Source organism: Engystomops pustulosus, chromosome 8 (assembly GCF_040894005.1).
Source record: "Engystomops pustulosus chromosome 8, aEngPut4.maternal, whole genome shotgun sequence".
NCBI classification, from domain to species: domain Eukaryota; kingdom Metazoa; phylum Chordata; class Amphibia; order Anura; family Leptodactylidae; genus Engystomops; species Engystomops pustulosus.
This window is the reverse complement of record NC_092418.1, coordinates 77,783,274-77,809,633: the sequence shown is the minus strand read 5'-3', so window position 1 is coordinate 77,809,633 and position 26,360 is coordinate 77,783,274. Positions and strand designations below refer to the sequence as shown.

The following is a 26,360-nucleotide window of genomic DNA, read 5'->3' as shown; positions in this document are numbered from 1 at the left end:
CATCTTATTCATAATGTATCCAGGTCTGTTTTGCGTTGATGAGTTTTCTAGGGCTGTTTGTATCAGGCTGTACCAAATTGTACATTTTGCCACTCCTAATATTATATCATTTTTTTTTCTTGTTTCCGCAGCTTAAGGATGGCTTGCTTCACTTGCATGGAGAGTTCCTTTGATGTTTTCTTCACAGCAAAATTTTCCAAATTAAAGCACCACACCTCAAATCAATTCCAGGCCAGCCCAACCCCTGCTTAAGAATGACATAATGGAAGAAATGCCTACACCTGCCTATAAAATCCACCATGCAGGAACACCAACAAGACTCCTAGGTCAAGAACAGGCAGATATTTCAATCAGTAAGTAACAAGATGCTCTGGAACTTAAAAAATACACCAATCTTCTCAGCTTCTCTTGTACTAGGACACAATAGCAAATGAGACTACATTTTTAAACAGGAGAGGTTTTTTTTTTAACAAATGTGTTACAAGACAGCAAGTTTGAAGGGCACCTTTGACAAAAACTGAACTCACTTGATCTTTCTGAGTAATGGTTTTGATCAGCCTCAGGTAATGAAAATATCCCCAAAAGGTAAAAGAGACTGTCAATCCAATTAAAACTGTTATCACAATAATACAGGAATCTTGCTATGGCTTTTTTTGTGAATCTGTATTTCTAAATCTTCCCTAATTATTGTCATACATTCTAAATAATCCGGGTAAAAATTCTGTTTAATCAGAGTCTCTTTAAAGGGATGGAAGAATATTCCACTGAGCAAAGAATGAAACATGCCTGATCAGTGAAAAACACTTTCATCCTAGGCATCGCCATCAATCACAATGACAAATCTTTTCGGCCCCCTTTCCTCTCTTTTTCTTAGAAAATTACACAGAAGTATGTTCTCCTCAATAAGCTCTGATATAATCACACCTACACCGCTATCTTTTGTGTGAAAGAAACTGTTCGTCACTTAATTGGATTGCATCTGGCACACTCGCCATGGATATGTTACAATGCCTCTACCAGGTGCTGTGGCATTATTTAAAGAAATGTAATGAAACACTTATACAGGTATTTTTCTGCAGGCACCTTATCTCATCCTGTGCAAGTAGAACATTGCACCATACGCTGCGTTACACAATGCGCCAGCAAATGACAGACAAAAGTCATTCATAAGTCAAAGACTAGTCAAGTGGAGCTGCCAAAATCTAGCAGGTAAATCAATAAAATAATAAAGGATGTTAGGGAAACAAAATCCCAAAAGGATATAGACAATTTAACTGGGAAAGCAAAGAAAGGATACAAAGGAAGAAGTGCTCTGACAAGTCAGTGCAGCATGTGAAGTGGACAGCAGGACAACGAGCAGCAGAATTTCATGGGATACTAATGACTAGATGATTAAGAAACATTCAGTGATAGTTCACATGGTTTCACATCGTACCAACCGATTAGAATTGCTAAACCTTTGAAATTATTTTTTTTCTAGTGCTGGCTGAACTATGTAAAAAGTTTCTCTGTACCCTTTTTCTACTCTGCTTTCTCCTGTAGTGAGCAGTGTATCCTGTGCAGCCTGATACAGTGTTGGTACAGGAGACAGATGGGCTTGCCAGCCTGCCCGGAAGTTGTCACAGTGGAGTTTCGGTGTCCTTGTAAACAAAAAGGGACACAGCTTTGGTGGACCGTGGTGGGACCCCAGGAGTTCCAAGGAAGATGAACACATTTTTTTTCCAAAAAGACCTCCCCAGCCCAGCTAATACATATATAAAACAGTCGGACAATCCCTTTAAGGACGGCACCCATTTATACAAACCCTGAAAAAAATTTCCCATTCCCAGCCAGGATTCGGGAGTCACAGGACCCAAGGAATTTGTATACTTTGTGAGACACTGAAGGGGTTAACTGTGGATGGGCGGTATGTTTCCCCTAGGTTTTCCTACTATGCAAGGCCTTAGTGCTGAGGTTGTGTTGTTCAGCACCTTGGACACAGGTGGTGGGAGCAGCCTAATCAGCCTGCATAAAGCTGCTGAGCAGAGCTGAGAGTGTTGTCTCTCTGAAAGGAGGCTGGAGAGCACACAGCCCTGACCTCTGTGCCTGGAGCAGCAAAGTCTTTTTTGTTAGTGGTGAGTTAGAGAATCACTGTATAGTTAGCACCCTGACGGGTAGGATATTATTTGTTTTTAAGGCTGTTTTTATTTTGTTCCTGCTGACAAAATAAACGCAGACGAGACCTGTTTTGGACTGTACCTTGGTGTCACTGTCTTGAACTGCATCACAAAACCCCGCTACCACGGTCTCTACTGGGCCAAATCCCCCACAACTTCTATTGCAGCATATTGAAGGATTTCCTTGACCTCCTAGGGTTAAAGTACCCTATGGGACCCGAAAAAAATAGTAAAAAAAATATATTTTAAAAAAATAAACGCCCCAGTAGCCTCTTTGATCCTTCTACCAGATATCTTCGGCACGCAGCTATGAGGAGCTGCGTGCCCTTGTCCGCGAAGTCTGCAGTCTGTGAACGCGCAGAACAGCAGGCTTGTGGCTTGTGCAGACGGCAGACTTTGTAGAATAGGGCATGGCAGGAGGATCAAAGAGGCTACTGGGGCGTGGAGTAGCCGTTCCGTGTAGCCTCAGCTCTGGCTACTCTGTGCCCCAGGAGCCTCTTTAGAAAATCAGCATATTAGGGAAATAAAAGTTAGAAAAAGATTGTGGGGATGTGAGGATTAGCCCTTAAAAGGGCTATCCTCACATCCAATAGATGCCCCTACCACCCAATCTACCTCTATAAGTAGATCCGTGGTGGAACGTTCCCTTTAAAGGACACCTGTCATCAGGTCTCTGCCAATAGTCCTGTCACTACTACCTGTTGGAGCAGCTCACAAGGATCCCATCCCAGCCTTTATCTAGTTATTTCATACATTATTCATTGTAAAATCATCTATTTTTTATCATGTAAATGAGGCTGGTCACATGGTCAGAGGCAGTGATGTCACCCCTTTTACCCCTCCTATCGCCTCCCCCTGCTCATGTCTGTGTGTAGTGTATAGTAAAGCATGGCTAGTGTGTGTTCTGCATCTGCTGACATGCTGCATCCTCCTAAAATACAGGTAAGAGGCACAGACATCAGCTACACATGAATCTGACATGTTCTGCTGTAACATGGCTGCCTGGAGCTGCTGTATCTCTCCTATACACACACACATGCACACACAGGCTGCAGGGGGCGTGGCCACCAGCACCAGGAAGCACATCATTATACAGCCTCACATCATTATACAGGCTGTCAGTCATGCACTGGGGGTGTGGCTGTGCCTCCCACTCATGAATAGAGTGGACAGCTTGAATATGCTAATGCTTCATTGGACATTTCCCAGGTCATTTGCATACAGCTTTAGGACCTCATTGCTTAGGTTTACAGGCATGTAGAGGGACAATGAAGGGATAGAGGCAATGCTCTCTAATGGCAGTTTATGAAAATATATTTAGTTTAGGGGGGTTATTTTGCATGACGGGTTCTCTTTAAAGGTGTCTGTAATTAAGCTATGTTGTTAATCCTGGTTCTTATGACAATTCAACATTTTTAAAATCCAATTGTCACAGAGACCAAAAAATATGTGTCTGGAGTTACAATCATAAAACATACAGTTACGACTTACATACAAATGCAACTAAAGAACAAACTTACAGAACCTATTCTGTACGTAACCTGCCTGTACACAACACATACAAAATTAAATAAAAAGTGATCAAAGGTTCCTAAAGTTCCCAAAAATAAAAGCAATGAGAATGTCAAACAGTTCTGCAATAAATTATACCTCTGTACACCGAAGTATGAAAAAGTTTTTGGTCTGAGAATATGGCAAAAATAAGACTTTTTTTGTTCAAGAGAAGAGCAAATAAATGCTTTAGTATTAAAACACAGAAAAAAACACAATATAAATTTGGTATCCCCGATTGTACTGACCCAATGAATAAAATGGAGATTATATTTAGACCATACAGGAAATGTAGGAAAATTTTGAGATATTCTTCTAAGATAGGATCCCTTTGAGCCCAAGGATCCCAAGCACTAGAGAAGTTCCCAAGGAGGAACATGAGGCCTGTAAACTGGAGTCAACAGGGAAGAAGCTCTAATGAATCTCATTATCCACAGATGAGAAGGTGGGGTACTTTCAATATAGAAAACCAAGGACCAACATCTGAACAATCAGCAGCATGCAGCATGGCTCTTTTATTAAAAAAAAATGGCAATATACATGCAAGAAAAGGAATACTATACAAAATAATCCCTGTGTTGATTACATTGTGATGTTCATTTCTGAATACATGCCTATTCACATTTCAGAAAACAGAAACTGAACAATAGACATAGAAAAAAAATGTACAGAATATGATACACACGGTATAACCAATCACAGATAGGTAATCCAGCTTGTACCACGTGTGTATGTCCATTAAGTGACAAAATACAGAGTGGACTGAGCAAGGAAGACCAGACTAAAGACAACAAAAGTCGCACCACCTGTCCCAAAACCTGCCAAATTTACAAGCATACAAGCTTTTTCAATTGTGAACATTTAAGCGGATGGGAATCCATCTACCTAATGGCTATTGCTTTATAAGCCATAAATAGCGTTTCACAAAGAAAAATCCTTGAATAATGTGGGGGAGACTTCAATAGGACATCAAATTAGATAGGTTGGATACTACCTACTTCCAGGAAATTTGTAGCTGTGGGTAGGACCAAATCATATGCCAGAAGAAGGAAGGCAGGGGAGAATCTATATGGCAGCTGATATCCAGGAAATGGCCCATTTCCCATCTCCATCTCCCCAGCTAAGCAGTCACATGACCGCACCAACTGTGCTCCACGTTCTGTGACCACAGAAAGTGGAGCAGGGAAGTAGCTGCACAAACAATCCATGTTCAACTGAAGCACCAAAACAGCTGTCTGCCTAGACACGAGAGAAGCCGTGACCAGGTAGGGGAGTTCTGACAACTGCCACACCCCTTATTTTAACTAGTGTCAGTTTCAGGAACCCTGACTGAGGTTCCCAATCGAGACTCTGATCCATGCACAGGAAACCACTAAGGCAGGACAGATGGAGTCAGCTTTTTATTGCTGTGGTTTCCTGTCCCAGGGAACAGACCTCTCTCTGCACTATTGTTCATGCAACACAAATTTCTGCACTGAAGGGGGCGTTCCGGTGGTCAGTTGGACCATGCGACACATTTAACATGCAAAGTCAGACAGAATTGTGTTGCACGGTCTACGTTAAAGGTGCACCAAAAAGAAAAAGTGGAGCACTCTGTCGGAGCAGCGCAGTGGGTGCCAGGTTCATAAAGAACGGTTTTTAGTAAATGTGCCCCAAAATGCCTTAAGCTTGTCTTCTGGGTAGAGGGTCACTTTAAGTACAAAATGGGTTATTCTTTTTAATATATTTTGCTATTACATTTAAAATGATTGCTGCAGCATTTTGCCCCAATAAGACGTGTATCAATGAGCAGCATTTAGTAGAAAAGCTGTATGTAATAAAGGAACTGAAATATTAATGAACCTTCTCATTTTCCTTGCAGCAACTTATTAAAAAAGAGAGAAATCAGTGTGCATCAACACTTTTATTGAAAGTTTGCAGTAATCACTTCATTAAAATTATTGCTGTGTTTCCTTTTTGAAAGTCCTGAAACTTTATACAATGTAACTCTGTCAGCTGGCAGATACCACCAAACTCACATGGCTGACAGGAGGTCATGATGCATGGGTGATCACAATCTTTTCATAAACGTTACTAAAAACGTAATAATTTTTGACCCCAGATTCACAAAAGAAGTCGATAATTGGGTAATTAATCCTATAGTGATCCTTAACAGCCACGTGAGCAGCTGCAATTTATGTTTCCATTCTAATATAATATCCCAAAGGAGACATGAGGCATGAAATATCGATTTATTTGCTGTTTGTATTACATTTTTCCTATCTTAGTCAACAATTTTTCTATCATTTAGTCTTCCTGCAATAGCCAAAAGATAGTTACACTGTAAAAAGGTGTCCATTGCAAAAATCTTGATAATCCCAGGTTGTATTGTTTTCTGTGATTTCATCTGAACTAGCTTCTTACCTGTAAAATTGTATAAGCAGGGAAAAGTTTACACATGGGATCTATGCAAATAAAAAAACAAACCACTTTCCCCCTGTTTATACAGTTCAAACTATTCTACGTAAACTTATTTGTGTTTACTGCTAATGATATGACAAACATTCACTATAGTCACAGAAGGCTCCATATCTAGGTGTAAAATGCCTGAAAATCCATAATTCACATTTGTAGAAGTTACAAAATAAAACTTTTCTTCTCCCAAGACATGGCATACCACATGTGAAAAACTATATGCATGGTATAGAAATAGCAAAAAATAACTTGACACTACACATGTTCCAAATTTTTGACAGTATGTCAAAAAATTTTTTTTAATAGTATGTCATATTTTAAAAGCCAAGTTAACATGTGCTATATCTGTACATCTTGTGTATATGCATGGGGAAAAAATAGTGTTGTAAACATTTTTGTATTATACTTTGTCAAGAAATTATGCTTAGGGTAAATGCACCCTTGTTTTGTAAAAAGAGCTCCAAATGCAGAGATCCAAATTCCAACCTGTAAAGTTTGTTTATGGGGCTGACAACATATCCCTGTGTTTTTTACACAGCTATCAGTAGCCAGTGTTAACCCTATGTAACTTTTGCAGTCAATGAGTCCTAATTTCTAACAGAAGTCCCTGCTCAGAATGCATTTATTTATCTAGCTGAAAGTGAAAGGAAAGATACAGAGAAATAAAATTCTGTTAGAAAATAATACTCATAGTCCACTATATGCAGAGCTGAGTCTGAAAGAATTAAAACTCACTGCTCAGTGTGGATTTAACAAAAACAAGTACAGTAAAAATAAACCATTCGTTTAGCTGGAATACATCTTTTATCCTCATCGATGGAGAGATAAAAGCTGTTATTGAGAAGCACTTATGATCTCAAAGGACAGTTGCAGGATCAGTGGTAGTGGACCCTCTGTACTGCCTCGGACGTTGATGTTAGCCGACACCTGGGAGCGGAGTCTAAGTAGCAGGTGGTGGTACCACCAGGCTGCTCCACAGGAACACTATGGGGCACATTTACTTACCCGGTCCATTCGCGTTCCAGCGACGGCTTCTCTGACGAGCGTTCGGGTCTTCCGGCGATTCATGAAGGTCCTGCGCCCGATGTCCACCAGGTGGCGCTGCTGCGCCGAAGTCCGCCGAGGTGCCCCGGAGTTCGTCGTCTTCATCGTGGTGCATGTGAGTATGGCCCGTGCGACCAATTTTTTTTTTTTTTTAAATGCGGCGGTTTTTCCGAATCCATCGGGTTACCGTTCGGCCACGTCCCCTGATTTCCGTCGCGTGCATGCCAGCGCCGATGCGCCACAAACCGATCGCGTGCGCCAATATTCCCGGGGCAATACAGGTAAAATCACGCAGGAGCATGGAGACTGAGGCTGGAGTGTGGCGAGGCAAGTGAACATGCTACTGGTGCGAGGGTGCCAGGGAGGCACACAGGTCCGCCTGCGATAAGGTACATGGGTCGCAGCAGCACCCGTGACATTAGTTACAGTTCAATTTGAAAAAAAAGGCCTTTAAAGTACGAGGCCGGACATCTTTAAATTAAATTAGCCGAATTTTACTTTAACTGGCGGCAATCCTGTAGTCAATCATGACCAAGAGATGGCAGCGCAGTGTTCAAACCCCTTCACAGAAATATATGACTGAATAGTATATATATACTGTGTATCTGAAATCTAGTGCTGTACCCTACTAACCAAATAAAAATTGTGGCTTAAATTGATAAGTTTAAATTTGCTACACCTGTAACAAAACATGGCTCTAAATCCACAAATCATCACCCGCCCTTCTAAATCCCTGTCCTGGCGGCGCGATCCCTGAACAGTCGGAAAACCCAGCGGAAATGCGGCTGTGGGACCCTGAGTAAGTAAGTCCCACAGTGTTTAGCAGGATTATGCCCTTTTAGCCTGGCTTACTCAATAAACACTGGGGCAAATGTATTATCGTAGCTGTGCCATAGAAGTGTCTGGAACTCACGTTTTTTTTGGTGCATAATTGTTGCGGATCATTTATAATGAGTTAGTGCCAGAAACAATAATTGTTTCCGACTATCCCAACCCGTCAGTCTTTTTTTTGCGCATGTAGGCCTGGCCTATTTTCCATATCATCCGCCACATTTATGTTGAGTTTGTTGGCAGTTTTAGCTGCAAATTTTGCCGCAAAATAGACCAGAAAAAAATGGTCTGAAATCAAAATTTTAAAAAAAGGTGCAGTCCATGTAAGATTTTGGCGCACATCTCATTTGTGTCGCATTTTTATGTTGTCCGACTGATTAGTTCCAGATCTCAGATGCCGACTGTCGTGGTTGCAACTGAATTAGTAAATCCCCCCCACTGTGTGCAGAATTATTAGGCAAATGAGCATTTTGATCACATCATCCTTTTTATATATGTTTTCCAACTCCAAGCTCTATAGGCTTGAAATCCAACTACCAATTAAGTAAATCAGGTGATGTACATCTCTGTAATGAGGAGAGGTGTGGTCCAAGTGTCCTGGTGTATAAGTGTCCTGTTCAGAGTGATAATTGATAACTAAACATATGCACCGTCATGTGAACATAATCCAGTCTTCAGGTTTTGAGACTGTGTACTACCAAGCAGGTGGTCTCCAGTCTTGGAACTCTATCCAGAAATGGTGTTCTGCAGGATTATGCACTGTAGCCTGGTAGTCTCTTTACTACTTAAAAGATCTATCCTCACGTCCTATAGATCCCCTTATCACCCAATCTACCTTTATAGGTAGATTCGTGGTGGTAGTTTCCCTTTAAGTAATGAGTTGTTGATGTCTCAGGTGATGACTTTGTAAAGGGAGGATGTAGTGAGCAGCAAAAGAGAACTGTGGCATGACATCCTTCGAGATTCAAATTTGTTACCAACAGGGACCTAAGCTAGTGGGTCATCTTTTGTACCAGTTTATGTGCTTTAACAGAAACTTCTTTGACAATACCCTTTTCATCCAAAATTTTAGCCATATACAGTAGTTTGGGCAAATGATTTGGGCATATATTAAAGCCTGTGAACGCCGAGAGGCGCTCGGGCGCCGACATCCTGAGCGCCTCTCGGTGTTCACAGGCTTTAATATATTTACAAGCCTCCTCCCGTCTCCGACAGGGGAGTTGTGATCCGGCCAGTGACGTCAGAGGGCCAGGACATGGAGGTAGCAGGGGTTTGCCATCTCCTAGTTCCCCGCTCGCAAGCAGGAGGAGCCCTGCAGCGGGGGTGTGTGAATATATTAAAATCCAGGGAATGCAAGAGGCGCACGGGCGGTGTCAGCATGAGCTGCTCTTACACTATTAAAAAGTTATTATTTCGGCAATAAAACCGCCGAACTGCACGAAAGTCCCCCCATTCCCTAGACATAACGAGCAGCTTATTTAGGACACACTACCACCAGTAATCTGGTAATAGATGTCCTTCAAGCAAACATTCTCACTCGCCCAAAGACTAATAAATTTTAATTTTTGAAATTCATCCAAAGCCTCTATATTGCAGTATAAAACAGCTGACACCTGTGAACACAAGGGCAAACTGAACGTCTCTTATTTCTGACAGCTTCATAGTAAAAACATTCTAAATGAACTGAATTAATAATGGTTTGCAACATCATCTTAAAGCTATAATTCTTGGCTGTTTATAAGTATCCGAGAACAGGCTCTAATCTCTCCTATTACATTGCTAAGCGAATGCAGCTTGGAAGTAACAGTGAATCACCATAATGAACCTATTAACACATTCCCGAACCATTAATTATTGATTTATTTGTAATTATCCCTCAGAATAGTCTTGTTCATTACTTCTCCTGAGTACATACGCAGATTTCTTTAGTCAGAAAATAATTTGTACATCTTTTATATCGCTGGTGAATAACTCCAAATGTAATCTATTTTATTTTAACCCTCATTCATTTGCCCGTAACGAGAAGGCCATCTTTGGTGTACATGAACTGTCTGAATTACAAGGTAATAATGAGGTATAACAGACAAAACAGAACACACAAATATATTTATATCAAAGGACATAAAATGACCAAAAACCCCAATAAATCTGCTTGCTTGGTGAAAACTATGGGACTACTTTCATAGCGGAGCTTGGTACAAGAGTACGTACCTTCACTGAGTACAACAATTATTGTAAAAGATCAGCTAATAAAAGGTTGAATAAGGTGAACAGAATAGTGAAATCGATGTGTACTTTACCCTTTGACTGCAAACAACCAAAAGACCTTCAAAATATTGGCAAGTGCCTTATCGTGTCCTTCCTTACCTTTTCTCAACATGGACCAGCTCTTAAAAGGCAGGATTTTGGACACTGTGCCAAATTCAAGCATAAGTGTGCATATACAAAAATAATGAAGGTGACACTTTCTTCCCATTTCCTTATAGAAAAAAAGGACCCTCTACAAAATATTCAGCTGTAAAAAACATATGATTATTTGTGTACATATAAACAAACCCAACAAAACAATTTAGTTTACAGTTCATAGTTTACAGAGGATATTTTACTGCATTTACACTTGATGGGGGGGAAGCATGTATCAAGATTTTACGCCATCTTAAACCCCCTTGAACTGGTGCAGCAAAGACCTAATTTATGACAAGCAGCAAGGCGCACAGGACAATTTTTACAAGTTCTAAACTGGCATGAAAACTAGAGTGAAATATGGAAAGTGGTTAGAATGGCATTTCTACTCAAAAATAGACATGATAAATGCTCCTTAATAATAGGCCATTTGCAAACCAATAGGTTCTGTTGTTTGACCAAAGTCTAAAGATTGCATCCGAGAGACTCAGCAATTCTGGCAACATCTGATTACGGATAAACTGCATGTTTCGCTACCGATGGGTCCCCAATTGCTTTTATTACACTGCAATGTATTGTATTTTTCCTTACCAAGGGTCCTTCATGTATATTTATTAGCGGCCAAACAGGCTATACTAGCAAAATGGTTGCAAAATAGCCCTACACATATAACAGATGTAGTGCAGCAGATAAAGAAATCTATACAACTGGAGAACGTTAAAGTATAAAATTTTAAGGAATTAGTTTTTTGATAAATGGGGAAGTTCTATGTCTGGTGAGGAGATCAAGCCAATGGTTCAACCCTTTGTCAACACCACCTGGTACCTGAAGGCAGATATAGCGGACGATTTGGGTTGGCTTAAAATGACATGAAATATATGTCCTCACTAGGGGGGATGACATCTAAAACCACAGAGAGAGATATAATAGATGCTATGAGTGGCATAGTCTTGTGGGAAGGGGTGAGGGGAATGGGTTTTTTGGTATAAAGTTACAACTTTGGGTGTCTTCTGTATACAGCCTTCGATGTATGGATGCAGCGACACTTAATTTCCTGACACATGGATTTTACAAGCATATGTATATTATATATTTGTGTATGGCATATCTATAAAAGCATGAGGCTGGATTCTACATATCTCTATTGTGTTCTTTTATGAAAATTCATTACAAAATATGTGAACAAAAAAAAAAAAGATTGCACCCTAGTGAAATAAACATACACTGCACGTTACAGAATGTTTTTACCCATCAGCTCACGTCCAATATGCTGAAAACCATGACAAATGTTTTGACAGAGTTAATCTTCTGGTGGTCCTACCTTAGGATGGGTCTTTTCAGTTTGGTTATTCGGGTCCTTCTCTGCGTTGTATAAGGCTACACCTTCGTGTAGCAGTTCTTTTTCTCGAGCTTCCCTAATGGCTTTCTGGGTTGGACCCTCTTCCTTCTTGGGTTTAACTTCATCTACAAAAGAGAATTAAGTCACAGTTTGCACAACCTGGAAAATATATGTATATAACATTGTATTTAATCTGGTTACAATTCCCTGTAGCTAGAGAGATTAGAAAAAAATAAAGTACAAAGTATGAAATGAGAAGCAGAAAAGAAAGGCTGTAGCTTCTAAATTATACATTGACATTATATCTTATGTTAGTTCTTGAATTTTTAAACTAAACTTTGGCAAAGACAGGACACAGCTTGATGTTGGGAACGAGTAGAAATATTGGCCTGGCGCCTGCATGGGTAAAAAGTGTTCTAATGTTATACGGTTTCTAAAAGACACATGTGTGATCCAGCCAGAAAACGTGGCAAGTTTTAGACTATCACTGGGGGAGAGGTAGTATTCAGAGCCTGGGCCATTATAAGTTATAGATATTCACCCAATCCAAATGAAAGGGAATGGATGCCAGACTGCCCATTATCATTGTGTGTGTGTAAAAAGGCTTGGGAATCAATGTCTCAGAACTTCTGCTTGGGCAAGTTTTATGGTTTTGATCTGTTGGCTTGGTCCCCAGTTTGGATCAGCAGCCTCTCTGAGCAGGAGGTGCTATGGGAGAGTTCTGGCTAGACGGCTGCACCAATCGGCTCCTGGGGCAGCATCCATTCTGTTTTATATGCCTGTAAAACAAACCCCAGCAGTAAAAAAAATACCTCGGAATATACTTGATTTGGGCAGAACATATCAGTCTGTCCTTCACAAAACATGAATAATTCATAGTCAAACAGCTTGAACATTTTTGTCATGGTCAACTTTAACAGTCTGTGTCACATCAATTGCTCAGCGCTTGCATCTACTTGCAACTGTTTGGGCAGACAAAATAGTGTCTGGCAAATAGGAATAACACTAATAAAGCGATAGAAAGCCTGGGGAATTTAGGAATGAAATTTTATTTGTAACTAGTGTTGCAGTCGCTGTAGGAGAAATTATTGAGCAGGGAAGACTGAGCATTGCTAAGTAAACAGTTGGTATGGCACAGTCTCTGCTTTGAATCATGGCAGCAAGAAAGTACAGATGTAAAATATTTATAAGGGATTGGATCATTGTAATTCTCTTCAGGAACATCATGCCAATATTGTTGTTAACCATTCTAGTAAATGCAGGCACTACAGGGAGAACCTGACACTCATTTAAATAATTTAAAGAATCCTCTATTTAAGGAATGTACATCGTATCTAATAAATGACTGCAGTGTCCGAAATACCAGGTCACTATATCCATAATACTTAGATCAACTAAGAGATACTCTTGGGCAGATCAAAGACTTGTTGACTTAGAAGCTTAACAGAGGATGTGTCACTCACTCACCATGTTAGAAACTCACTGGGGGACATTTTTATCATATGTGCTCATGCCTTGGCATATGACATAAGCCTTGCCCCTTGGCCCCGCTGGATAAAACAGGAGGATCTGCCCTCCTGATGTGTCCGGCAGCCAGTGGTGCTGGGGTTCCATTCTATGCTAGGCCCTACCTGCCGTAGAATTGTGCTATTACCTGCGACTATTTAGGCTTCGAAGGTCGCAGGCTATGGCGGGTGTGCAGGTACAGGGCAGTGACGCCCCACGTCGCTCAACTCTGGCACTGGCCGCGCCCCTTTCTTGTCCCTCCACGAGTGGTGTAAAGGGGAAAATAAACTGCAGTTCGAAAGCTACAAAACATGCTGTACAAGCCCGGATAAATCTCTCCATTAATTTAAAGGAAATCTAGCATTTGTTTTTATGCATTGTGAACTAAATATAGCTTGAGATTACTGTAGCTACACTGATGCAGAAACATATCTTGTTTTATCCCCGATCAGAGTGGTTTTGCTCAAAAGACCATTATAAAATTCATAAAAGCTGGGTTGCATGCAGGCTGCCTACATAAACACATTACACTGGATAGTTCAGGAAGCTCAGACAGGACTATTCAACCTGAGCTGGGGGATGAGATGACCATGGTATGAGATGACACAGCAGCTGGGGGATTCAGCAAAACCACTCAGTTCAGGGATTAAACAAGCAAATATGTTTCTGCATTAGTATATCTACAGCATTCTCAAGGTATGTTTGGTTCAAAATGTATAATAGCAAATGGTAGATTTTCTTTAAAAGCTAGGTTTTCACAAGTCCTTTCATTTTCATTATCCCCTCACATATTAGGAGAACAACGAAAAATAGCATCTGTGATGATTTACTCAGATATCCTTCCCAAATAAAATAACATATACAATCAAACATTGTATTAAATTCCATTTAAAATGCTGGTTATTATACGCCTTAATGATATAAAGGGACAGGGAGTTGAAGGTGATACATTTCTCCTTGCCTGTGCTGCATCCACAAGTAGCTGACACAAGTGAAATATTGGGATCTTTCTCTATGGAAGCAGAGTTTGGGGATCCTTTATTTGGATAAAAGGAGATTAAAAAAGTGCAGAGATCCTCTATTTGGACAACTGAAGAGTAGTGCAGTGATCATCTATATGAAGGGCAGGAGTGTATCCGGGGCAGCACCCTGAAAAATTCTGCTCCCAATGGACCACAAGCACTAAATCCAAGAGGTCATGAAATTTGTTGTGTGCTGTGGACGGGTCTCTATAACAGTCAATGATTACTTTATATTTTTAATTGTTATGGTTTGGGGCTTCATTATTTCCCTTCATATTTTATTTAGTCACTTTGTCAAACAGTTATTTATACCTTTCTTTAATTTAAAAAACATTACAATTTATGTGTTTTGGATGCCAGGCTAAATGAATATGTCATTTTAGTAGCTGCAGAATATTTGTCACAGTAATTGGCTACTTAAACTTGAGAATTATCTCGGTATTTACAGTATAAGATGCTTCACCAATTTCCTCTTAACGGATACAAAAGCTTTTAAAGACATTTATGAACTACAACCTCTGAATTTCATGTACCTTGAAACCTGAAATTGAGCTATAAGGCAGCAGTCAGTGCTCACCCCCTTGTTAACTGCAGCAGCCGCCAAACTGTCCCGTTTTCCTGCTGCTCGCCACGTTCCTCGGCGCACTCTAGTCCTTGCACGCTATCCTACTCATGCCCATCAAGTGCTGTGTCCTAAGGCACTGCTGTGCGCCAGTTCCTGATATTTTAAGGGCCATTGCACGCACATCTATCTGTTCCCCAGTATCCAATACACATCTTTGATAATAAAAGACGCCCTATTCCTCTGGGAGGTTCCTGTGCTTTGTGGCGCCATAAATCCTAGCTAAGGAGTGCATACTGCTACTGTCTGAACTCATGTGTTTGACCCTGGCTCTGCTCCTGTTTCGTGTGTCCATAGTTTTCTCTGTTGAAGACTTGACTGTCTCTTTGTTGCCTACCCTGACTTTCGGCTTGTCATTTGCATTCTGCTGGCAGATCTTGGCCAGCACCCAGGACCAACACCAAAGGAAGTGGCCTAACAATCTCTCCGCAGCGGGGTACAGGTTTCTGTATAGGGGTCAGTAGTGGACTATAATATAGCGTCTTAGACTGTAGCTCAGGCCCTACATCTTCTAGGGGGTCCACGGGCAGCCAAACCACCCACCAATGTTATACAAATAAGGACCTTCACCCATGAAGTGGTTTATTGGTTAGCACTAAAGCCTTGCAGCACTGGGGACCTGGGTTCAAGTCCCATCCAGGTCAACATCTGCAAAGAGTTTGTAAGTTTGGGTGGGTTTCCTTTGGGTCCTCCAGTTTCCTCCCACACTCCAAAACATACTGTTAGGTTGATTAGATTGTGAGCCCCATTGGGGACAGGGACCGATTTAGCAAGCTCTGTGCGGCGCTGCAGAATATGTTGGCGCTATATAAATAAAGGAACCTATTATTCGTTATAAGAACATGGATTTCACTACACAATCATGTGGTTCATGTACCCCACATTACCTAGATGATACATGTATTCTATAATATTATACAACATGGAAAAAAATGTATATCACAATACTACAAAGATAATGCACACAGTGATGCCATAGTTTATAAATCATAGCCACGAATGAAACAAAAAGTGATATCACAAAATAAGTACAATAAACCCAGTAATGTAAGAAAGAGTCACACTCTGGGAATCCACAGAAAACCCGTTGAAGCATTGACAAAGGTCGGCTATAGCTTTATGAGTGCAGCAACCAGCATGGTTGTAATGATCCAATTTGTAGAACCTGCACCTGATTATTAATACACAATCTATACAGTATATCTAGTAAATGTGTGCATTGTACAAACCATCAACCAGAAGCCGGATACATAAAGGTCAGCAGAGATAACAAGATTATTTACAAGAAATTCTTTCACCGCAGCACAAATCCCATTGTATCTGTAGACATAATGAAGACACTAGGTGCTACATTTCAACTATTTTCTGACATCTGCAAAACACATCCAGGCTTTGATAAGCAAACTCGTATCATTTGTACAACACTTTGCCATTTTTATTCAGACAGCTATAAACTGATAGTGTTGTAAACATGAAAACCACGTACAGCAAGTCCTGTCAAAGTTTTCCCTTTTTTCATAGCCCTGCGGGACAAGCGTACGCTGGGCTTTAATAAAGACAAGAGTGATCTTATAGTCAGCAGATACAGCGGCCTCATTATTCATCAATGTGAGTGGGTAGAGTGCTGGCTGCACAGTGTCATGGGGCATTGGCTGCCATTCAGCGAAAAGACTTGTGTTAAACAGAAGGACATGAAAGATGTCGAAACCACATGGATCTGACAACAATGCTTGTCTGATGTTTTTTGTTTGTATGAAAAAGGAACCATGGCCATGGCAATGCAGAGAAGCTTTCTTACTGTGCCCTGTTCTGCATGAAAAAGAACTGATTTGGGCATCAGTAGTCTGGGCTAATAGATGTATATTTGGAAGATAAAATGCTGGCTGTCTGCATTCACCACTGGATCATGCTTATTATATGAAGAAAGTAAAAAGTGAACTATCAACTAAAAGCAAAACTATAAAAACAATATATTATAGAGCTGCTGTAAAGTCAAACTCTATATTCAAAGGGTGACTGTGCTGCTTGAACCAGCCATCAGCTGCCATTCTATATACATAGTCCAAGGTCAATGAGACTGCAGAGGAGCCTATAACTTGGTAACTGGTGTTTGCCGGAAAACAGATGGGAGGAGGACACAGGATAGAGGAGGACACAGTTAGCAAAGAGAGAGTTTAAGTCTCATGCATTTAGCAAGTGTGATAGGTTTGCCTAAACAGATGGGTTTTAAGAGCACGTTTGAAACTTTGGAGCCTGGGGTAGGGCATTGCAAAGAATTGTTGCGGCTTGGGAGAAGTCATGTAGACGTGAGTATCATGGTCGAATTAAAGTGGAGAATAATCTAAGATCACTGCCATCGATGACCACGGCTTGGGCGACAGACTGAGATGAGAGGTAGAGAATCGCAGCACTAATAGAATGTCCCTCAACTGTAGCACCCCCACTATGTATATTGCCCCACACCATGTAAAATGCAATACCCCTTTTCTGTAGCTCTCCGTTTTTCTTCCCTCCCGCCGCTTTTCAAGGCTCTGAAGACCTCAGGATGGATGGCATCATGCGCCTGTGGTGCTTGTCCAAAAATAAAGTATCATACTTTTAAGTGATTATGGGGAACGTGGCAGAGGAGAAGATAATGGCATTTAGTGTAGAACTGGGAGCAGGCTGCACAGGAAAGAAGATGTCACACAAGCTTTGTCCATGGTGGAGACTAAGCCAAATTATGGACTATCACAGACTGGACTGGAAATGCTAAAATCCTCTTTTATGAATTTGAAAGTGAATGTGTCTGCAGCTTTGCCCAAGCAAAACTGCAGACTGTTAAAAGGGGTATTCCCACGAAGACAAGTTTCTTGAATTTACTCAGGAAATATAACACATTCTCCAATTCTCTGTTAAAAAACAAAAATACACCAAGACTGATAGAGACAGGTTGGAATTATATCTGTGAAATGCTGTAATCAATTTCAGTTGCCCCTTGACACAACCTTGTATCTTCTGACTTCGGGTCGGGGAAGCCATCTTGCTTTTTTGTCTGGCAGTACATGAGCTGATCTGATCTCCACCTTTGGCCCCCACCCCCTGCATTCCCAGAGCTCACAGACACTCACTTCACCCTGGTACACATTGGGGCTTATTTACTAAGGGTCACGGATCGCAGTTTCATCTGACTTTCCGACGTTTTCAGGATTTGCACGGCTTGGACAGGTGTTTAACAGGAGTCCACACTGGGATTGTGTTGCACGCGATCAGATTTAGGCTGCGCTGGCTTTCATGCAACAAAATGTGTGAGATTTAACTTTCAAATTATGTCGCAAGACAATGCACTTACAGGCACCACGAACAGTGGCGTAACTTAAAGCTGATGGGCCCCAGTGTAAAGTTTGTGCCAGGGCCCCAACTGTAATGTATGGTTTATAATACTAATCTTCTCATACGGGAAAATGAGACCTTATGGGCCCCCAAATCTGCTGCGATTCACGTAGCTCATGTGCCCGAGTTTCTGCATCCGTCGCTTCTGCGCCGAGGTCCGCGGGAGTTCCTGCTTCTTCCCGGTGCTTGTAAGTGCGTGTATTGCGACACATTTCTAAATGTTAAATCCTGCGCGTTGTCTGAAGCCATTGTCCGGCGCGCACCGCTCCCCTCCCCCATTTCTGTCGCGTGTGATCCGATCGCCTGCGTCAAAATCCCGGGGCGATTCGGCGCAAAATGGAAATCATCTGGAAACCAGACGAAAATGTGCTCCCGCGGACCCATAGTGTCAGCTTAGAGTCCCCACCCAAACTCTAGGATTTTGCACTGACCATCACTGAGTGATGGGAGCTAATACAGCGATACAACTTGCAAAATTGTAAAGTAAGGGGTTAAAAATTATCTTTATTGTGTAAACATCACTAGGGGATTGAGATTTGAGAATTTTCTTTAGATGGAAAACTCCTTTAAGTAGCAAGAGATGTGTGCAGTCATACCTTTAATGGTGTTGTAAGTGGCATCAGGAATGGGTCAATTTATTTATATTGATATAAATAAGGAGATTGATTAAAAGCACTATGGTGCACTGTTGGAGGAGTGCTCTTCAAGGTAGTGCAGCGCAGTGTCCCTACACAGCATAGTGCAGTATCAGCACAGTTCTGACACACACATTTCTTAGGGAAAGATGGAATACCTTTTTTCATATGAAGATCAACTTTATGCCCAGATTCCAGATTCTTTAAGGTAGCCTGCAAACCAGTAACCTGCAAAGAAATCACATCTGCATAAGTAGTCTGAACAGAAAATATATATTAAAAATATAAGGTTTTAAACTTCTCAGATACCAATGAAAGGAAAATTTTGTTTAATTTTAGAATAACTTAAGAATGAAGAATTAAAGAGGTATTCCGATCAGACATTCAGATTAAATGTAATTAATCTGCCATAAACATACATTTCTTCAATTGTTTGTTATTACATTTTTTTTACCAGTGTGAAAATAATTTCCTTTAAATAACCGTATATTCCGGCGTATAAGACGACTTTTGAAGACAGAAAAATCTTCTGTCTTCTCTGGGGTCGTCTTATACGCCGGTAATCCCGACCGCCCGCCGTGTATTCACGGCGGCGGTCGGGTCCCGGTCCATAGCCGGTAAGTCTTTGCTGCATATTGCTAGCACCGATCGCGGGTGTTTTCACAGCGTGTGCTGCCGGCAAAGCTGCCGGCAGCCTCAAAGAGATAGCGGCGCATGGGTAGCCTCCATGGTAGCCTCGGGTCTTCCGAAGACCCGAGGCTATTTCGTTTTAACCCCTATCAGCACATTGTAATGAATGAGGAAAATCCCCATATACTGCCATACTGTAGTATGGCAGTATATGGTAGGATCAATCAGACAACCTAGGGTTAAAGTACCCTAGGGAGTCTGAAAAATAGTATAAATAAAAATTTAAAAAAGAAAAAATAAATAAATAAAAAAACCTAAAATTTCAAATCACCCCCCCTTTCCCTAGAACTGACATAAATATAAATAAACAGTAAAAATCATAAACACATTAGGTATCATCGCGTCCGAAAATGCCCGCTCTATCAAAATATGATAACGGTTTTTCAATGCTTTTAACCCCGTAACGGAAAATAGCGCCCAAAGTCGAAAATGGCACTTTTTTGCCATTTTGAAAAATATAAAAAAAATCTATAAAAAGTGATCAAAAGGTCGTACAGTCCTAAAAATGATATCATAGAAAATATTATCAAATTTCGCAAAAAATGACACCACCCACAGCTCCGTACACCAAAGTATAAAAAAGTTATTAGCGCCAGAAGTTGGCAAAATAAAAAAAATAATTTTTGTACAGGAGGTTTTCATTTTTGTAAATATATGAAAACATTATAAAACCTATACAAATTTGGTATCCCCTTAATCGTCCCGACCCAAAGAATAAAGTAGACATGTCATTTGGGGCGCTCAGTGAAAGACGTAATATCCAAGCCCACAAGAAAATGGCGCAAATGCGTTTTTTCACCATTTTCATTGCATTTGGAATTTTTTTCCCGCTTCTGAGTACATGGCATGGAGTATTTAATAAAATAAAAATTTAAGGTACAGTATGGTAACATTTACAGTAAAATGGACCATGGTAATGTTGTTGTTGTATGCCTTATGTTTATAAGCGACAGTTTTCCTGCCATATACCTGCATGTCATAAGAATTTAAATTAAAAAAGGACCATGTTAAATTCAAATCTGTTTTTTTTTTAATTTTTACCGGTGTTTTGTATGTGTTGGAAAAGGGGTAGTCTTATACGGCGAATATATCTTAAACTCTATATTTTAAACAGGAAAGTAGGGGGGTTGTCTTATACACCAGGTCGTCTTATACGCCTGAATATACGGTAAGTCATATTGTCCCTTAGAAACAAGATAGGTGTCCTCAGATACGATCAATCCCACACCCTGGCAGCAGTGGCCACACATGCACTATTGAGTCCTGCCTGAGCTCCTGAATTCAGCATTCACAGGACGGCTGTAGGACATAGCAACTCCCAGACATTTAATATACAAAAATGATTTGCTTCTTTGAGCAATCACTCTAGTAGATGTGGTCGTATCAAAGGACAGCTGTCCTCTATTTCTAAGGGACCATATGACTACATTTATGGGAAATTATCTTCAAGCAGGTATTTTATCAATAACATCCAATTGAAGAAATGTTTATGAGGAGCAGTGCTAGAGTCTTGTCAATGTTGTTGGCAGGCTCTCAAAATATATATGAGCTGCTGACATATCCGGTCCACCTCTAATTGACAGCTGTCCTCCCAAGAGAGCCCATGAAAAGTAAGAAGAGGCTGCAGTTCCTATTTTCAAGGTCTCCAAAAAAAACTATTAGATGACAAGTGATATAAACAGTGTGACTGTCTATGCTCTATGTGCCCACAGATATAAGAGGATAAACCCAGAGACAGGTCACACAGCAAGATTTGCTTGACTTTTTAATCCAATGACTTTAGTTGTCAGAATATGATATGTCAGATGAAAGGAATGTCTAACAGGTGTAGTTCCAATGTTATTCTTTTCGGCAAAACAATACTTTTTTAACACATGATGTTCATATAAAATGTAAACAACAGATAGATAATATAATAGATAATATGAATAGATATTCATAATTGTAGATCAGTTTACCACCGATGGTTTATTCTGAAGTTAAAAAGTTCAAACACTAAAGAATGTAATGCATTACAGTGATAATATCGCACAATGAAGCCAATACCTCTCCGACAGCTCGGTCTCTCTCTAGACTGGTCAGCATCTTCTGCCGCAGGACTGTTTGGTATTTTTCATGTAGCTGCCTCAGCAATGGTTCATAAGAAGCATAATGTGCCTTCAACCTTGAAGAAAATAATTCAAATGAATAAAACCAAGTGACCTTTCATGGTCGCATGCAGAATGGGAGACAGCCTCATAAGGGCTCATTATTCACATTATTATTATTGAAAGCATATCTGTACAATGATAGGTCACATGTCGTCTGTATCAGAGACTCCTCAATTGCTCTGATAGTGAAGAGGATGTACGTTGTAATAGAGAGAACATGTACTACATGAAAACTATGCAAATAAAAACTGTGCAGTTCCCACAGCATCCAAGCAGAATCTATCTACTGCAATGGAGAGAGTCAAAAAGTGTCTGATTGTAGTCAATGTATTCATCATGAAAATGCTGACCTTTTCAATAATGTGCAGCAACCAACAATATCAGATCCCCCCTTTTACAGAGGAACAATAAGTTCCCACTTGCTAAATCTTTGTCTCCCTAACCGTCCCTTTTTACGGTATTTACGCTTTGCTATACCTGTCATGCAATATTTTCCTCAATTAAAAAATCATATGTTAAGTAGAGACTATTAAATACATGGAGAATTTCCTTAAAACAGTTCCACATAAACCCAGGCCGTTTTTGTACAAAATTTGGCATTGAACTAAACATGATAAAAAAAAAAACCCAGGGAGTGTAAGGAGCTTCACCTAGAGTGGGATATAGTGTGGATATAAGATGTGCCAGGATACAGTAAGCAATTTAGGGTATTTTTCCATTGATATTGAAGGAAACATCTGCTTGACTACATTTCCCCGGCATATTGAAAGACTTGCGCCAGTGGATCCTGGATGCAATGACTACAATAAGTTCCTTTAACCATCCATAAATAGGCCCCCAGGGATGTAATTCCCTAATTGAAATGTTTATGACACTTCTATTGGTGCTTGCAGTTTACTTTTTTTAAAAACTCTTATAACATGTACAACCAAGACAAAACAAAAAGCTGCGGACAATGTGTTTTTGGGTTCTGCTGCATAATGCTTCCTCAGGTCTAGTCTGTATATATGGTTGTACCTGATATTTATGTAACACTCACTGCCCTATTTTGCAGTGGAGTAATATAAAGTTACATAAAAAAAAAAGAAAAAAATATAATACAGAGTTCAAAACAAATGACAAAATTTTAATGAGAACATTTCATAAATATAAGCGCCATATCATAAATGCGGCTCATTTCCACTTTTGGAACGCATAGATCGCTTCCTGTATTATTCACATGCATTCTGACTAGCGTTGCAGAATTTGATGGCGCTATATAGAAAAAGATTATTATTATGTCCTTGGGAACTTGTCTTATGGATGGGCAATACGATCCTGAGGTTTCTCGACCATCTTGGATCTGACGTGGTGGCAGCATCTCCAGCGATGTATATGTTTGAACAGTGTTGTGCCTTTATGCACAACACAATGAGGTGAGTAGTATTGTTAGAGGATATACATCCAAATACCTGATTTACCAAAATACATTTCCCTCCATGACTTTGCCTTGTGCTCCAAGAGTGCTGCAGTTTTGTTATATGGTAGCCATTTTTCTTCTCTTTGATGCCAGGCTACCATCTCCAGTAATTCTACCCCTGCTTGTTCAGTTTTGTTTTTTTTTAACATGTTTTGGTGTGATGCGGTTTCTTTGGTGGTGCATATTGGAAAATACAAGTCACCTCTTGGTCATTGTTAGTCTTGGCACAAAACTGAAAACAGAGTCAGGTGTCTACTCTACAATAGAAAAGCGTAAAACAGCTGTAACACAGTGATTTTCCGAGCTTCATTCGCAGTGAATGCTTGATTAACCCGCCTGTCATGAAATGACACCAGCAGACTTTAGTCGAAGCCTCGGCATCATTTCTAAATCACTTTATACATTGATATTTGAGAATATTGCACAGGCACGCTACCAAATTAGCAGGTATTTTGTCCTCCTGGCTCTGCAAAAGAATCATAAATAATTCAGAGGCAGATTTATAATAAATCCCAGAGAAATCGGCTGGATTGTTTCCATCAGTAATTCCAGGGGCTTATTTGTCTATACCTTCATTGTAGTTTGGAGAACTCACTTATAAACAATCCTATACATAAGCAGAGAGGCAGTAAATTGTACAAGACTTGGCTTACTGCTTTAGTTTCATGCTGTAAAACAATGGAACTTTACATTTTGCGGATTCAAATTTACATGATGTGCATCCAGAGTGCTTGTAAATCTAGTTTAGGGTCTGTCTCTTCTGTTATGAATTGTGTGAAGCAAGGCTGGGATTGGGGAGGGAGTGTATTCAGTGAAAAAGTCCTACAAGCAATGCAGAACTAGATGAAACCTGATGAAGACCTACTGACCACAAGTGAGTTGGATGCATTCAACTCCAATCAAACTTACATCGTGTACTTGTTGGAACGTCTGGCCTGTACGCTCATAAACCTAAACTAAACTCGGTGGCCCACATTTATCAAAAACAGTTTGTTTGTTATGTGCAGTTTGTCTGTGAAGTGTGAAGGCTGTGCCAGATTCATGATTTCTGGCACCCGTTTTTCATGAATCTGGCGCTCCCTGCACTGATCCGACAGGGTGCACCAACCTCTTTTCGGTGCACCTTTAACAGTGTGCCCTGTGACACACTTCTGCCAGACACTGTATCATAAATGTGGCGCACAGTCCGACTGTGCATGGGAACACCCCTTTATGTGCAGAAATTTGTGTTGCGTCGGGTATAATGCAACTGCAACACAAATGTGCGCCATGCAACACATTTGTTTCTCGGACACTTCTTAAATATATGTGCAATCAGTTTGCACTAAAAGAACATGCAAAGTCCAACAGAAAACTGGTGAAAGGGCATTAATAAATCTAGGACAGTTTGTCTGTTCAGTACTGGTTTATGAGCATTTGAGCAAGTTTGATGCGACCTGCAGGCATCAAATTCACTTATACGCAATATGCCTAACTTATTACCAAAGAATATCATCACCAGACTTTTATTCCAGAATACAGGCAGTCCCCTACTTAAGAACATCAGACTTACAGACGACCCCTAGTTAAAAACAGACCTCTGGATGTTGGTAATTTACTGTACTTTAGCCCTAGGCTACAATAAACAGCTATAATAGGTATCAAAGGTATCTGTAATTAAGCTTTATTGTTAGGCCCGTTCCCCACTTGCGAGTGTGATGCGATGAACTCGCATCACACTCGCAACGCAAGCTGCCGGGAACGCACGGCCTGAACGCTGCACCGCGGGAGTGAACTGACATGCTGAGTTCACTCCCGCGGTGCAGCGTTCGGGCCGTGCGTTCCCGGCAGCTTGCGTTGCGAGTGTGATGCGAGTTCATCGCATCACACTCGCAAGTGGGGAACGGGCCTAAGTCCTGCTTCTGATGACAATCCAACATTTTTTTAATTCAATTGTCAAAGAGACCAAAAAAATTTGGCTGGGGTTAAAATTATAATATATACGGTTCCGACTTACATAAAATTTTCTGTATTTTCCCCGAATATAAAAATTGTAGATTCACACTGAAATCATCTCACATGTGAAATTTACCCAACAATAAGAACCTAGAATATAAGACATATTTTCAGTTGTTTCACACTTTTTTGTTAAGTATATAATTCCACATGTGTTAATTCCTAGTTTTGATACATTTAGTGTGAATATACAATTTTTATAGTCATGAAAATTCTGAAAACTCTTTGTATGAGAAGGTGTGTCAGAATTTTTTGTCTGTACTGTACATTAAATGCTGTCTCTTAACAGCAAAGACCCCAAAATAGTGTTGCATATTTAATGTCTTGGACTAATGACCAAGGTGATTTATATGAGGTCTGTTACAGGTATCTTCTTCTATAGTATTAACCAAAATAAGCCACAATAGAGAAGCTGTTGTCCATTTAGCTAGAGAAAGTATATTTTTGGACAATTTCCCTGATGCCACCTGTGGGTGGAGCGAAGGATTCCCAATTAATTGAAAACATTTGCCAGACACAAAATGGATATTAAAGGAAATCTGTTGTCTAATTCATACCTTATAGAGCAGTGTCAATGACCAAATCATCTTTATACCAAGATGCAAGACACGGCCATACAATGCTTTTATTGTGGTCTGCTTTCAGGGTCAAATGAAACACAAGGCCAGATCCTGCACCAGGGTGCAAACAGGATTCAGTCAGTGACCCTGATTTCTAAGGTATCAATCAGGCAGTAGATTATCTTAGGGGTTACCATAATGTTAACACAGTGTTATAGCGCACCCATCATCAGGTTTTAAGTTATTAAATCGACAGGTTCAAATAGTATACAACGGGGAGAACACAAACCTGTTAAATTGCGCTGTAATGCAAAGTAAATGCTATGTGCAATGGCACCTTCAAGTGGGGTTGTCTGAGGGTGCAGTCACACGTTGCGTCTAACGCATCTACACCACCTGGAGAGAGATTTGCCTATTTAAACGGCTGTTAACACTTGCGTTTACAAAACACAAAATTTAACCCATGTGTTCAGGGCCGGATTATAGGCGGGGCTCCTGGGGCTCGAGCCCCGGGGCCCCCACCATCTTGCCCCCCCAGGGGGCCTCCACCAGATCGCGTCCCCCGGTCCGA

General features: G+C 40.5%; 1 protein-coding gene across 3 annotated transcripts in view; it reads right to left on the bottom strand.

The window, feature by feature from the left end:
- Positions 1 to 26,360, bottom strand: part of SPAG16 (sperm associated antigen 16) — a 666,704-nt gene that overhangs the window by 575,579 nt on the left and 64,765 nt on the right. For all 3 annotated transcript variants that reach the window (XM_072121363.1, XM_072121365.1, XM_072121364.1), the window contains exons 7-9: positions 21,672 to 21,789; positions 19,094 to 19,163; positions 11,761 to 11,903 (exon numbers count right to left, since the gene is read on the bottom strand). In XM_072121363.1, coding sequence (XP_071977464.1) covers positions 11,761 to 11,903; positions 19,094 to 19,163; positions 21,672 to 21,789 — 331 coding nt within the window. The remainder of the gene's footprint in view (positions 1 to 11,760; positions 11,904 to 19,093; positions 19,164 to 21,671; positions 21,790 to 26,360) is intronic.